We start from the raw sequence: 12,684 nt of genomic DNA, 5'->3' as shown, positions 1-12,684 counted from the left end.
GGATGGGATGAACCTGCCCCTGCCCTGACCCTGCTGTGGGACCCCCTTGTGCCTCAATAACCCCCCTAATGTCCCCTCCATGTCCCCCCCAGTGTGACCACCCCCTACAACGCTGACTTTGACGGGGATGAGATGAACCTGCAGCTGCCCTGACCCCAATGTGGGACCCCCTTGTGCCCCAATAAACCCCTCTGGTGTCCCCCCCAGTGTGACCACCCCCTACAATGCCGACTTTGACAGGGACGAGATGAACCTGCCCCTGCCCTGACCCTGCTGTGGGACCCCCTCTGTGTCCCCCTAACCCCTCTGCTGTCCCCCCCCAGCGTGACCACCCCCTACAACACTGACTTTGGGGACGAGATGAACCTGCACCTGCCCTGACTCTGCTGTGGGACCCCCTTGTGCCCCCCTAACACCCCTAATGTCCCCTCCATGTCCCCCCCAGCGTGACCACGCCCTACAACACCAACTCTGGGGAGAAGATGAACCTGCACCTGCCCTGACCCCCCTGTGGGACCCCCTTGTGCCCCAATAAACCCCCCTAATGTCCCCTCCATGTCCCCCCCAGTGTGACCACCCCCTACAACACTGACTTTGGGGGATGAGATGAACCTGCCCCTGCCCTGAGTGCCCTGTGGGACCCCCTTGTGCCCCAATAAACCCCTCTGATGTCCCCTGCTGTCCCCCCCAGTGTCACCATGTCCCTTCCATGTCCCCCCCAGCGTGACCACGCCCTACAACACTGACTTTGGGGATGAGATGAACCTGCACCTGCCCTGAGCCCCCTGTGGGACCCCCTTGTGCCCCAATAAACCCCTCTGGTGTCCCCCCCAGTGTGACCACCCCCTACAACACTGACTTTGACGGGGATGAGATGAACCTGCCCCTGCCCTGACCCCGCTGTCACCCCTCCTGTGTCCCCCTAACCCCCCTGATGTCCCCTCCATGTCCCCCTAACCCCTCTGCTGTCCCCCTCAGCGTGACCACCCCCTACAACGCCGACTTTGACGGGGACGAGATGAACCTGCCCCTGCCCTGACCCCCCTGTGGGACCCCCTTGTACCCCAATAACCCCTCTGCTGTCCCCCCCAGTGTGACCACGCCCTACAACGATGACTTTGGGGATGAGATGAACCTGCACCTGCTCTGACCCCGCTGTGGGACCCCCTTGTGCCCAATAACCCCCCTGCTGTCCCCCCTGATGTCCCCCTAACCCTTCTGGTGTCCCCCCCAGTGTGACCACCCCCTACAACGCTGACTTTGACGGGGACGAGATGAACCTGCACCTGCCGCAGTCCCTGGAGACGCGGGCGGAGATCCAGGAGCTGGCCATGGTGCCCAGGATGATCGTCACCCCCCAGAGCAACCGGCCCGTCATGGGCATCGTGCAGGACACGCTGACGGCCGTGCGCAAGTTCACCAAGAGGGACGTCTTCCTCGAGAGGGTCTGTGCTCTGGGGGGGTTCTGGGGGGATTTGGGGGAGTTTGAGGAGATTTCAGGGGGTTTTGGGGTAGTTTGGGGTGTTTGGGGTCCATGGGCATCGTGCAGGACACGCTGACGGCCGTGCGCAAGTTCACCAAGAGGGACGTCTTCCTCGAGAGGGTCCGTGCTCTGGGGGGGTGTTGGGGTGGTTTGGGGGATTTTGGGGTGGATTTAGGATGATTTTGGGGTGGATTTGGGGTAGTTTGGGGTGGATTTGGGGTAGTTTGGGGGGTTTGGGGTCCACGGGCACCCTGCAGGACACGCTGATGGCCGTGCGCAAGTTCACCAAGAGGGACGTCTTCCTCGAGAGGGTCCGTGCTCTGGGGGTTCTGGGGATTTCAGGGGTTTTGGGGTGGGTTTGGGGGTTTGGGGTCCACGGGCATCGTGCAGGACACGCTGACGGCCGTGCGCAAGTTCACCAAGAGGGACGTCTTCCTCGAGAGGGTCCGTGCTCTGGGGGGTTTGGGGGGGTTTGGGGGATGTTTGAGGAGATTTCAGGGGGTTTTGGGCTGGATTTGGGGTGTTTGGGGTCCACGGGCATCGTGCAGGACACGCTCACCACCATGCACAGGTTCACCAAGAGGGACGTCTTCCTCGAGAGGGTCCGTCCTTTGGGGGTTCTGGGGGATTTGGGGTGGATTTGGGGTAGTTTGGGGTGGATTTGGGGTAGTTTGGGGGGATTTGGGGTGGATTTGGGGGGTTTGGGGTCCACGGGCACCGTGCAGGACACGCTGACGGCCGTGCGCAAGTTCACCAAGAGGGACGTCTTCCTCGAGAGGGTCTGTCCCTTGGGGGGGTTCTGGGGGAATTTGGGGTGGATCTGGGGGAGTTTAGGGGGTTTGAGGGTGATTTGGGGTGGATTTGGGATGGTTTGGGGGTTTGGGGTCCACGGGCACCGTGCAGGACACGCCGATGGCCGTGCGCAGTTCACCAAGAGGGACGCCTTCCCGAGGAGGGTCTGTCCCTGGGGGCTTCTGGGGGATTTGGGGTGGATCTGGGGAGTTTAGGGGGTTTGATGGGGTTGATTTGGGGTGGGTTTGGGGTTTAGTCCACGGGCATCGTGAGTGACACGCTGATGGCCGTGTGCAGTTCACCAAGAGGGACGCCTTCCTCGAGAGGGTCTGTGCTCTTGGGGGCTTCTGGGGAATTTGGGGTGGATCTGGGGAGTTTAGGGGTTTGAGGGTGATTTGGGGTGGATTTGGGGGGTTTTGGGGTAGTTTGGGTGGTTTGGGGTCCATGGGCACCGTGCAGGACACACTGATGGCCGTGTGCAAGTTCACCAAGAGGGACGTCTTCCTTGAGAGGGTCCGTGCTCTGGGGGGGTTCTGGGGGGGTTTCAGGGGGTTTTGGCGTGGATTTGGGGGGTTTTGGGGTAGTTTGGGGTGGATTTGGGGTCCATGGGCATCATGCAGGACACACTCACCACCGTGCGCAAGTTCACCAAGAGGGATGTCTTCCTCGAGAGGGTCCGTGCTCTGGGAGGGTTTGGGGTGGTTTGGGGGATGTTTGAGGAGATTTCAGGGGGATTTGGAGTGGGTTTGGGGGTGTTTGGGGTCCACGGGCGTCGTGCAGGACACGCTGACGGCCGTGCGCAAGTTCACCAAGAGGGACGTCTTCCTCGAGAGGGTCCGTGCTCTGGGGGGGTTCTGGGGGAGTTTTAGGGGTTCCTGATGGGTTTTGGGGTGGATTTGGGGTAGTTTGGGGTGGATTTGGGGTAGTTTGGGGTGGATTTGAGGTAGTTTGGGGTGGTTTGGGGTAGTTTGGGGTCCATGGGCGTCGTGCAGGACACGCTCACGGCCCTGTCCACGTTGACCAAGCTCGGCGTCCTCCTCAAGAGACTCCATGATCTGGGGGGGTCCTGATGAGATTTTGGGGCGTTTTGGGGCGACCTGGATGGATTTTTGGAGGGTGTCCTGATGGGGTCTCTTCAATCAGCGAGAATGCTCTGGGTTGACTTGAAGCATTTTGAGGCATTTGAGGGTTTGGGGGCATTTTGGGGATGTTTTGAGGCATTATTTGGATATTTTGGGACACTTTGTGGGTTCTCCTGCCTGAGATGCGTTTTAGGGCATTTTAGGGATGTTTTGGGGCATTTTTGTGATGGTTTTGGGACACCTTAGGGGTTTTCCTTGTTTGAGGTGTGATTTGGGGTGTTTTGGGGTGTCCCCAGGGGGAGGTGATGAACCTGCTGATGTTCCTGACGGGGTTTTTGGGGTGTTTTGGGGTGTTTTGGGGTGTCTCCAGGGGGAGGTGATGAACCTGCTGATGTTCCTGATGGATTTTTGGTTTTTTTTGGGGTGTTTTGGGTGTCCCCAGGGGAAGGTGATGAACCTGCTGATGTTCCTGCCCCAACCCCCCATCCTGACGGGGTTTTTGGGGTGTTTTGGGTGTGTCCAGGGGGAGGTGATGAACCTGCTGATGTTCCTGACGGGTTTTTGGTTTTTTTTGGGGTGTTTTGGGTGTCCCCAGGGGGAGGTGATGAACCTGCTGATGTTCCTGTTCATGTGGGACGGGAAGGTGCCCCAACCCCCCATCCTGATGGGGCTTTTGGGGTGTTTTGGGTGTCCCCAGGGGGAGGTGATGAACCTGCTGATGTTCCTGCCCCAACCCCCTTTCCTGACGGGGTTTTTGGGGTGTTTTGGGGTGTTTTGGGGTGTCCCCAGGGGGAGGTGATGAACCTGCTGATGTTCCTGATGGGTTTTTGGGTTTTTTTGGGGTGTTTTGGGGTGTCCCCAGGGAGAGGTGATGAACCTGCTGATGTTCCTGTCCACGTGGGATGGGGAAGGTGCCCCAACCCCCTTTCCTGACGGGGTTTTTGGGGTGTTTTGGGGTGTTTTGGGGTGTCTCCAGGGGGAGGTGATGAACCTGCTGATGTTCCTGCCCCAACCCCCCATCCTGACAGATTTTTTGGGGTGTTTTGGGTGTCCCCAGGGGGAGGTGATGAGCCTGCTGATGTTCCTACCCCAACCCCTCATCCTGACGGGGTTTTTTGGGGTGTTTTGAGGTATTCTGAGGTGTTTTAGGGTATTTTAGGACATCCCATGGGGTCTCCTTGACTCATGTGAAGGTTTTGGGGTGTTCTGGGGTGTCCCCAGGGGGAGGGGATGAACCTGCTGATGTTCCTGACGGGGTTTTTGGGGTGTTTTGAGGTGTTTCTGAACACCCCATGGGATCCCCTTGAGTGATGTGAAGGTTTTGGGGTGTTTTGGGTGTCCCCAGGGGGAGGTGATGAACCTGCTGATGTTCCTGATGGGTTTTTGGGTTTTTTTTGGGGTGTTTTGGGTGTCCCCAGGGGGAGGTGATGAACCTGCTGATGTTCCTGACAGGATTTTTGGGGTGTTTTGGGTGTCCCCAGGGGGAGGTGATGAACCTGCTGATGTTCCTGACAGGATTTTTGGGGTGTTTTGGGTGTCCCCAGGGGGAGGTGATGAACCTGCTGATGTTCCTGTCACGTGGGATGGAAGGTGCCAACCCCATCCTGATGGGGTTTTTGGGGTTTTTTGGGGTGTTTTGGGTGTCCCCAGGGGGAGGTGATGAACCTGCTGATGTTCCTGTCCACGTGGGATGGGAAGGTGCCCCAACCTGCCATCCTGAAGCCGAGGCCGCTCTGGACAGGCAAGCAAATCTTCTCCCTCATCATCCCCGGGCACATCAACTGCATCCGCACCCACAGCACCCACCCCGACGACGAGGACAGCGGGCCCTACAAGCACATCTCGCCCGGGGACACCAAGGTGGGCGCCTGGGGGGGGTTGGGGAGGTTCAGGGGGGATTTGGGGAGGTCCAGGGGGGATTTGGGGAGGTCCAGGGGAGTTTGGGGGGATTTGAGGGGTCTTTGGGAGGGTTGAGGAGGTCCAAGGGGGGTTTGGGGAGGTCCAGGGGGGATTTGGGGAGGTCCAGGGGGGATTTGGGGTGATCTGAGGGGACTTTAGGGAGGGTTGAGGAAGTCCAGGGGGGATTTGAGGAAGTCCAGGGGGGATTTGAAGAGGTTTAGGAGGGATTTGGGGAGGTCCAGGGGGAATTTGAGGAGGGCTGAGGAGGTTTTGGGGGGATTGGGGGGGCGTGAAGATGATCTGAGGGGGCTCTGGTGGGACCTGAACCCCTCCTTGAATGGTGGGTGCCCCAAGGGGAGTGTCCCCACTCCAGGAGGTCTCTGACCCCTCAGTGGGGTGGTGGGTGCCCCAAGGGGGGTGTCCCCAGTCCATGGGGTGGTGGCTGCCCCAAGGGAGGTGTCCCCAATCCAGGAGGGCTCTGACCCCCCAGTGGGGTCGTGGGTGCCCCAGGGGGGGTGTCCCCAGTCCATGGGGTCATGGGTGCCCCAAGGGAGGTGTCCCCAATCCAGGAGGGCTCTGACCCCCCAGTGGGGTTGTGGGTGCCCTAATGGGGCTGTCCCCCATCCAGGAGGTCTCTGACCCCACAGTGGGGTGATGGGTGCCCCAAGGGGGGTGTCCCCCCTCCAGAAGGTCTCTGACCCCCAGTGGGGTCATGGCTGCCCCAAGGGGGATGTCCCCAGTCCAGGAGGTCTCTGACCCCACAATGGGGTCGTGGGTGCCCCAAGGGGGTTCCATGGGGTGGTGGCTGCCCCAAGGGGTGTGTCCCCAATCCAGGAAGGTTCTGACCCCACAGTGGGGTCGTGGGTGCCCCAAGGGGGGGTATCCCCAATCCATGGGGTTGTGGGTGCCCCAAGGGTGCTATCCCCAATCCATGGGGTTGTGGGTGCCCCAAGGGAGGTGTCCCCAATCCAGGAAGGTTTTGACCCCACAATGGGGTGATGGCTGCCCCAAGGGGGGTGTCCCCAATCCAGGAGGGCTCTGACCCCCCCAATGGGGTGATGGGTGCCCCAGGGGAGGTGTCCCCAATCCAGGAGGGCTCTGACCCCACAATGGGGTCATGGGTGCCCCAAGGGTGACATCCCCAGTCCAAGGGGGTTCCATGGGGTGGTGGGTGCCCCAAGGGGGTGTCCCCCCAGTCCAGGAAGGTTCTGACCCCTCAGTGGGGTGATGGGTGCCCCAAGGGGGGTATCCCCAATCCATGGGGTCGTGGGTGCCCCAAGGGGGGTGTCCCCCCTCCAGGAGGTCTCTGACCCCCCAGTGGGGTTGTGGGTGCCCCAAGGGGAGGTGTCCCCAATCCATGGGGTCATGGGTGCCCCAAGGGTGACATCCCCAGTCCAAGGGGGTTCCATGGGGTCGTGGGTGGCCCAAGGGGGGTGTCCCCAGTCCATGGGGTGGTGGGTGCCCCAAGGGGGGTGTCCCCAGTCCATGGGGTCTTGGGTGCCCCAAGGGGGGTGTCCCTAATCCAGGAAGGTTCTGACCCCACAGTGAGGTGGTGGGTGCCCCAAGGGAGGTGTCCCTAATCCATGGGGTTGTGGGTGCCCCAAGGGAGGTGTCCCCCATCCAGGAGGGCTCTGACCCCCCAGTGGGGTGGTGGGTGCCCCAAGGGGGGTGTCCCCAGTCCAGGAGGGCTCTGACCCCCCAATGGTGACATCCCCAGTCCAAGGGGGTTCCATGGGGTGGTGGGTGCCCCAGGGGAGGTGTCCCCCAATCCAGGAGGGCTCTGACCCCACAGTGGGATGATGGGTGCCCCAAGGGGGGTGTCCCCCCTCCAGGAGGGCTCTGACCCCCCGTGTCCCCCTGCCCAGGTGATCGTGGAGAACGGGGAGCTGATCATGGGCATCCTGTGCAAGAAGTCCCTGGGCACGTCGGCCGGGTCGCTGGTGCACATCTCCTACCTGGAGATGGGCCACGACACCACCCGCCTCTTCTACAGCAACATCCAGACCGTCATCAACAACTGGCTGCTCATTGAGGGTCAGAGGGGGCGTTTGGGGGTTTGGGGGACCCACGGGGGTTTGGGGGGACCCACGGGGGGTGGGACCCCTCCTGGGGGCACCTAAGGGGGGTTGAGGGACGTGGGGACCTTCTGGGAGCTCAGCCTTGAGGGGACTTGGGTGTCCATGGGGGGCTCTTGGAGCTTCTTTTTGGGGCAACAGGGGCTTGGGGGGTCCTTAAATCCCCTTTTTTGGGGATTTGGAGGGTCCATGAGGGGTGGGACCCCTCCTGGGGGCACCAAAGGGGGGGTTGAGGGACATAGGGACCTTCTGGGAGCTCAGCCCTGATGGGGCTTGGGTGTCCCTGGGAGGCTCTTGGAGCTTCTTTTTGGGGCAAGAGGATTTTGGGGGGCCCTTTGACCCCCTTTTTGGGGGATTTGGAGGGTCCATGAGGGGTGGGACCCCTCCTGGGGGCACCAAAGGGGGGGTTGAGGGACGTGGGGACCTTCTGGGAGCTCAGCCTTGAGGGGGCTTGGGTGTCCATGGGGGCTCTTGGAGCTTCTTTTTGGGGACAAAAGGATTTTGGGGTGTCTTGGACCCCCTTTTTTGGGGATTTGGAGGGTCCACGGGGGTGGGACCCCTCCTGGGGGCACCAAAGGGGGGGTTGAGGGACACAGGGACCTTCTGGGAGCTCAACCCTGAGGGGACTTGGGTGTCATTGGGGCTCTTGGACCCCCTTCTTGGGGCTAGCAAGGACTTGGGGGTGTTTGAACCCCCTTTTTTGGGGTCCCCAGGAGGTTTGGGACCCCTTTTTGGTGTCACCCAACCGGGACCTTCTGTGGCCCCAACTCGGTGGCTCTGAGCTGTCAACGGGGGAAAAGCTCCTGGCCCCCCTTCCTGGAGCCTGCAAGGACTTTGGGGGGTCCTTGGGGACCCCTTTTTTGGGGGGTCTTGGGGAGGGGAATCTTGGGGGACATCCCAGCCCCCCAAGGACCTGCTCGTCCCCATCACCCCCTTCCCCACCCCGACATCTCCCGGGCTCTGGGTGGGTTTTTTGGGGAGGTGAGGGGCACCAGGAGGGGTCAGAGCAGGACCCTGAGTTGGGGGGACCCCCCCTGAACCCCCCCTTTTGATCCCCCCCCCAGGTCACACCATCGGCATCGGGGACTCCATCGCCGATGCCAAGACCTACCAGGACATCCAGAACACCATCAAGAAGGCCAAGCAGGACGTCATTGAGGTGGGGGAGGGTCCCCCTAAATTTTGGGGGGGTCCCCAAGTGATGCTGTGACACCCCCTGGTTGAGATTTGGGGGTTCCTTGGGTTGGTTGTTTTTTTTTTGGGGGTGGAACGTGGGTTTTGAGTCCCCTTGGGGGGTTCTCCAGGGGGGTCTCCCAAGGAGTTTGGGGGTGGTTCAAATTTTGGGGTCTCTGGAGGGTTTTTGGGGGGGGTTTGGGATCATTACCAGGGTTTTTGGGACATTTTGGGGGGGGGGGGATTCTGGAGCCCCCTCAGGGCCATCTCAACCCCTTCCCCTGGGACACTCTGAGGAGCTCCCAGAGATCTTGGGGAGCTCCCAGGAATCTTGGGGAGCTCCCAGGAGTTTTGGGGGGTTTTGGGGGGCCCTGGTGACACCTTTGGACACCCCAGGAGCACCCTAAAGTGTCCTGGGGGATTTGGGGAGCCCTCCCAGGACCATCTCAACCCCTTCCCCTGGGACACTCTGAGGAGCTCCCAGAGATCTCGAGGAGCCCCCAGGAATCTCGGGGACTTCTGGGGGGTTTTGGGGGAGTTTTTTGGAGTTTGGGGGGCCCTGCTGAGCCCTTTTTGGGGGTGCCAGGTGATTGAGAAGGCCCACAACAACGAGCTGGAGCCCCCTCAGGACCATCTCAACCCCTTCCTCTGGGACACTCTGAGGAGCTCCCAGGAACCTTGAGGAGCCCCCAGCGATTTTGGGGAGTTCTGGGGGTTTTGGGGGGCCCTGGTGGCACTTTTGGACACCCCAGGAGCACCCTAAAGTGTCCTGGGGGATTTGGGAGCCCTCCCAGGGCCACCTCAACCCCTTCCCTTGGGACACTCCCAAGAACCTCGAGGAGCTCCCAGGAGTTTTGGGGGGTTTTGGGGAGTCTTGGGGGGGATTTGGGGAGCCCTCCCAGGGCCACCTCAACCCCTTCCCTTGGGACACTCCCAAGAACCTCGAGGAGCTCCCAGGAGTTTTGGGGGGTTTTGGGGAGTCTTGGGGGGTTTTGGGGGAGTTTTGGGGAGTTTGGGGGGCCCTGCTGAGCCCTTTTTGGGGGTGCCAGGTGATTGAGAAGGCCCACAACAACGAGCTGGAGCCCCCTCAGGGCCATCTCAACCCCTTCCCTTGGGACACTCTGAGGAGCTCCAGGAACCTTGAGGAGCTCCCAGTGATTTTGGGGAGTTTTTGGGAGTTTTGGGGGGTTTTGGGGAGCCCTGGTGACACCTTTGGACACCCCAGGAGCACCCTAAAGTGTCCTGGGGGGTTTGGGAGCCTTCCCAGGGCCATCTCAACCCCTTCCCTGAAGACACTCCCAAGAACCATGAGGAGCTCCCAGGAGTTTTGGGGAGTTTTGGGGGGTTTTGGGGGAGTTTTTGGGGGTTTGGGGGTCCCTGCTGAGCCCTTTTTGGGGGTGCCAGGTGATTGAGAAGGCCCACAACAACGAGCTGGAGCCCCCTCAGGGCCATCTCAACCCCTTCCCCGGGGACACTCTGAGGAGCTCCCGGGAACCTTGAGGAGCTCCCAGTGATTTTGGGGAGCCTCCAGGGGTTTTGGGGGGCCCTGGTGACATCTTTGGACACCCCAGGAGCACCCTAAAGTGTCGTGGGGGATTTGGGGAGCCCTCCCAGGGGCCATCTCAACCCCTTCCCTGGGTACACTCCCAAGAACCTTGAGGAGCTCCCAGAGATCTCGAGGAGCCCCAGGAATCTCGGGGAGTTCTGGGGGTTTTTGGGGGAGTTTTGGAGTTTGGGGTCCCTGCTGAGCCCTTTTGGGGGTGCCAGGTGATTGAGAAGGCCCACAACAACGAGCTGGAGCCCCCTAAGGACCATCTCAACCCCTTCCCCTGGGACACTCTGAGGAGCTCCAAGAACCTTGAGGAGCTCCCAGGAACCTTGAGGAGCTCCCAGGAGTTTTGGGGGGTTCTGGGGGGTTTTGGGGGGCCCTGGTGACACCTTTGGACACCCCAGGAGCACCCTAAAGTGTCCTGGGGGATTTGGGGAGCCCTCCCAGGGCCATCTCAACCCCTTCCCTGAAGACACTCCCAAGAACCATGAGGAGCTCCCAGGAGTTTTGGGGAGTTCCCGGGAGTTTTGGGGGGTTTTGGGAGTTTGGGGGGCCCTGCTGAGCCCTTTTTGGGGGTGCCAGGTGATTTAGAAGGCCCACAACAACGAGCTGGAGCCCCCTCAGGGCCATCTCAACCCCTTCCCCTGGGACACTCTGAGGAGCTCCAAGAACCTTGAGGAGCTCCCGAGTGAGGAGCTCCCGGGAGTTTTGGGGGGTTCTGGGGGGTTTTGGGGGGCCCTGGTGGCACTTTTGGACACCCCAGGAGCACCCTAAAGTGTCCTGGGGGGTTTGGGAGCCTTCCCAGGGCCATCTCAACCCCTTCCCCTGGGACACTCTGAGGAGCTCCAAGAACCTTGAGGAGCTCCCAGAGATCTCGAGGAGCTCCCGGGAGTTTTGGGGAGTTTTTGGGGGTTTGGGGGCCCTGCTGAGCCCTTTTTGGGGTGCCCAGGTGATTGAAAGGCCCCAACAGCGAGCTGGAGCCCCCTCAGGGCCATCTCAACCCCTTCCCTGGGGACACTCTGAGGGCTCCCGGAGATCTTGAGGAGCTCCCAGTGAATCTCTGGGGAGCCTCTGGGGGTTTTGGGGAGCCTTTTGGGGCATCTTGGGAGCACCTGCTGGAGCACCTTTTAAGGGTGTCGAGGGGATTTGAGGAGGCCCTCACCAGCTGGAGCCATCTCAGCCCTACCTCAACACACTTCCCTAGGGACACTCCGAGGAGCTCCCGGAGATCTCGAGGAGCCCCCAGGAATCTCGGGGAGTTCTGGGGGGTTTTGGGGGAGTTTTTGGAGTTTGGGGGTCCCTGCTGAGCCCTTTTTGGGGGTGCCAGGTGATTGAGAAGGCCCACAACAACGAGCTGGAGCCCACCCCGGGGAACACCCTGCGCCAGACCTTCGAGAACCAGGTGAACCGGATCCTCAACGACGCCCGCGACAAGACCGGCTCGTCCGCCCAGAAATCGCTCTCCGAGTACAACAACTTCAAGTCCATGGTGGTCTCGGGGGCCAAGGGCTCCAAGATCAACATCTCCCAGGTCTGGAGGGGCTTGGGGGGCTCTGGAAGCTTTTTGGGGAGCTCCTTTAGTGATTCCAGGAGGATCTCGTGGGGTTTGGGGGGGATTTTGGGGGATCTTCTTGAGGTTCTGAGGGGGTTTTGGGGCACCAGGAGCTCCAAGATCGACATCTCCCAGGTCTGGGAGGGCTTGGGGGGCTCTGGAAGCTCTTGGGGGAGCTCTGGAAGCTCTTGGGAGGCTCTGGAAGCTCTTGGGGGGCTCCTTTAGTGATTCCAGGAGGATCTCGTGGGGGTTTGGGGGATTTTGGGGATCTTCATGAGGTTCTGGGGGGTTTGGGGGATTTTGGGGGATCTTCTTGAGGTTCTGAGGGGGTTTTGAGGCACCAGGAGCTCCAAGATTGACGTCTCCCAGGTCTGGGGGAGCTTGGAGGGCTCTGGAAGGTCTTGGGGGGGCTCTGAAAGGTCTGGGGGGACTCCCAGGAGGATCTCAGGGGTATTTGGGGAGTTTCTTGTGGGATTTTTGGGAATCCTTTGGGCACCAGGAGCTCCAGGATCGGCGTCTCCCGGGTCTGGAGAGGGCTTGGGGGGGGTCCAAGGAGACCCAACCCCGTGGATTGTGGGGTTCCACATCCCACACTTTCACTCCTGGTGCCTCTCTGTGCCCTCCCCAAGATCTGAGGGTGTCCTGGGATGTCCAGGGTGGTCTCCCAGCTGCCCCAACCCCACAGATTTTGGGATGTTTTCACTCCTGGTGCCTCTCTGTGCCCTCCCCAAGATCTGAGGGTGTCCTGGGGTGCCCAGGGTGGTCTCCCAGCTACCCCAACCCCACAGATTTTGGGATGTTTTCACTCCTGGTGCCACTCTGTGCCTTCCCCAAGGTCCAGGGATGTCCTGGGATGTCCAGGGTGGTCTCCCAGCTACCCCAACCCCACAGATTTTGGGATGTTTTCACTCCTGGTGCCACTCTGTGCCTTCCCCAAGGTCCAGGGATGTCCTGGGATGTCCAGGGTGGTCTCCCAGCTGCCCCAACCCCACAAATTTCGGGTTCTTTGCCCTCCTGGTGCCTCTCTGTGCCCTCCCCAAGGTCCAGGGGTGTCCCTGTAGGATCTGGGGTGGTCTCCA

General features: G+C 60.9%; 1 protein-coding gene across 1 annotated transcript in view; it reads left to right on the top strand.

Moving 5' to 3' along the window:
• The window catches only part of POLR2A (RNA polymerase II subunit A), a gene marked incomplete at its 3' end in the record, with an annotated part of 51,139 nt that overhangs the window by 12,092 nt on the left and 26,363 nt on the right, over window positions 1-12,684 (top strand). Inside the window, exons 10-14 of the mRNA XM_050313390.1 lie at window positions 1,235-1,445; window positions 5,008-5,217; window positions 7,122-7,290; window positions 8,396-8,490; window positions 11,381-11,584. Of these exons, the coding sequence (XP_050169347.1) occupies window positions 1,235-1,445; window positions 5,008-5,217; window positions 7,122-7,290; window positions 8,396-8,490; window positions 11,381-11,584 (889 nt within the window). The remainder of the gene's footprint in view (window positions 1-1,234; window positions 1,446-5,007; window positions 5,218-7,121; window positions 7,291-8,395; window positions 8,491-11,380; window positions 11,585-12,684) is intronic.

This window comes from Myiozetetes cayanensis, unplaced genomic scaffold (genome assembly GCF_022539395.1).
Source record: "Myiozetetes cayanensis isolate MyiCay16 unplaced genomic scaffold, myiCay2020 scf185, whole genome shotgun sequence".
Classification (NCBI taxonomy): domain Eukaryota; kingdom Metazoa; phylum Chordata; class Aves; order Passeriformes; family Tyrannidae; genus Myiozetetes; species Myiozetetes cayanensis.
Note: the sequence above shows the minus strand (reverse complement) of the source record. Positions and strands in the feature narration are given on the sequence as shown.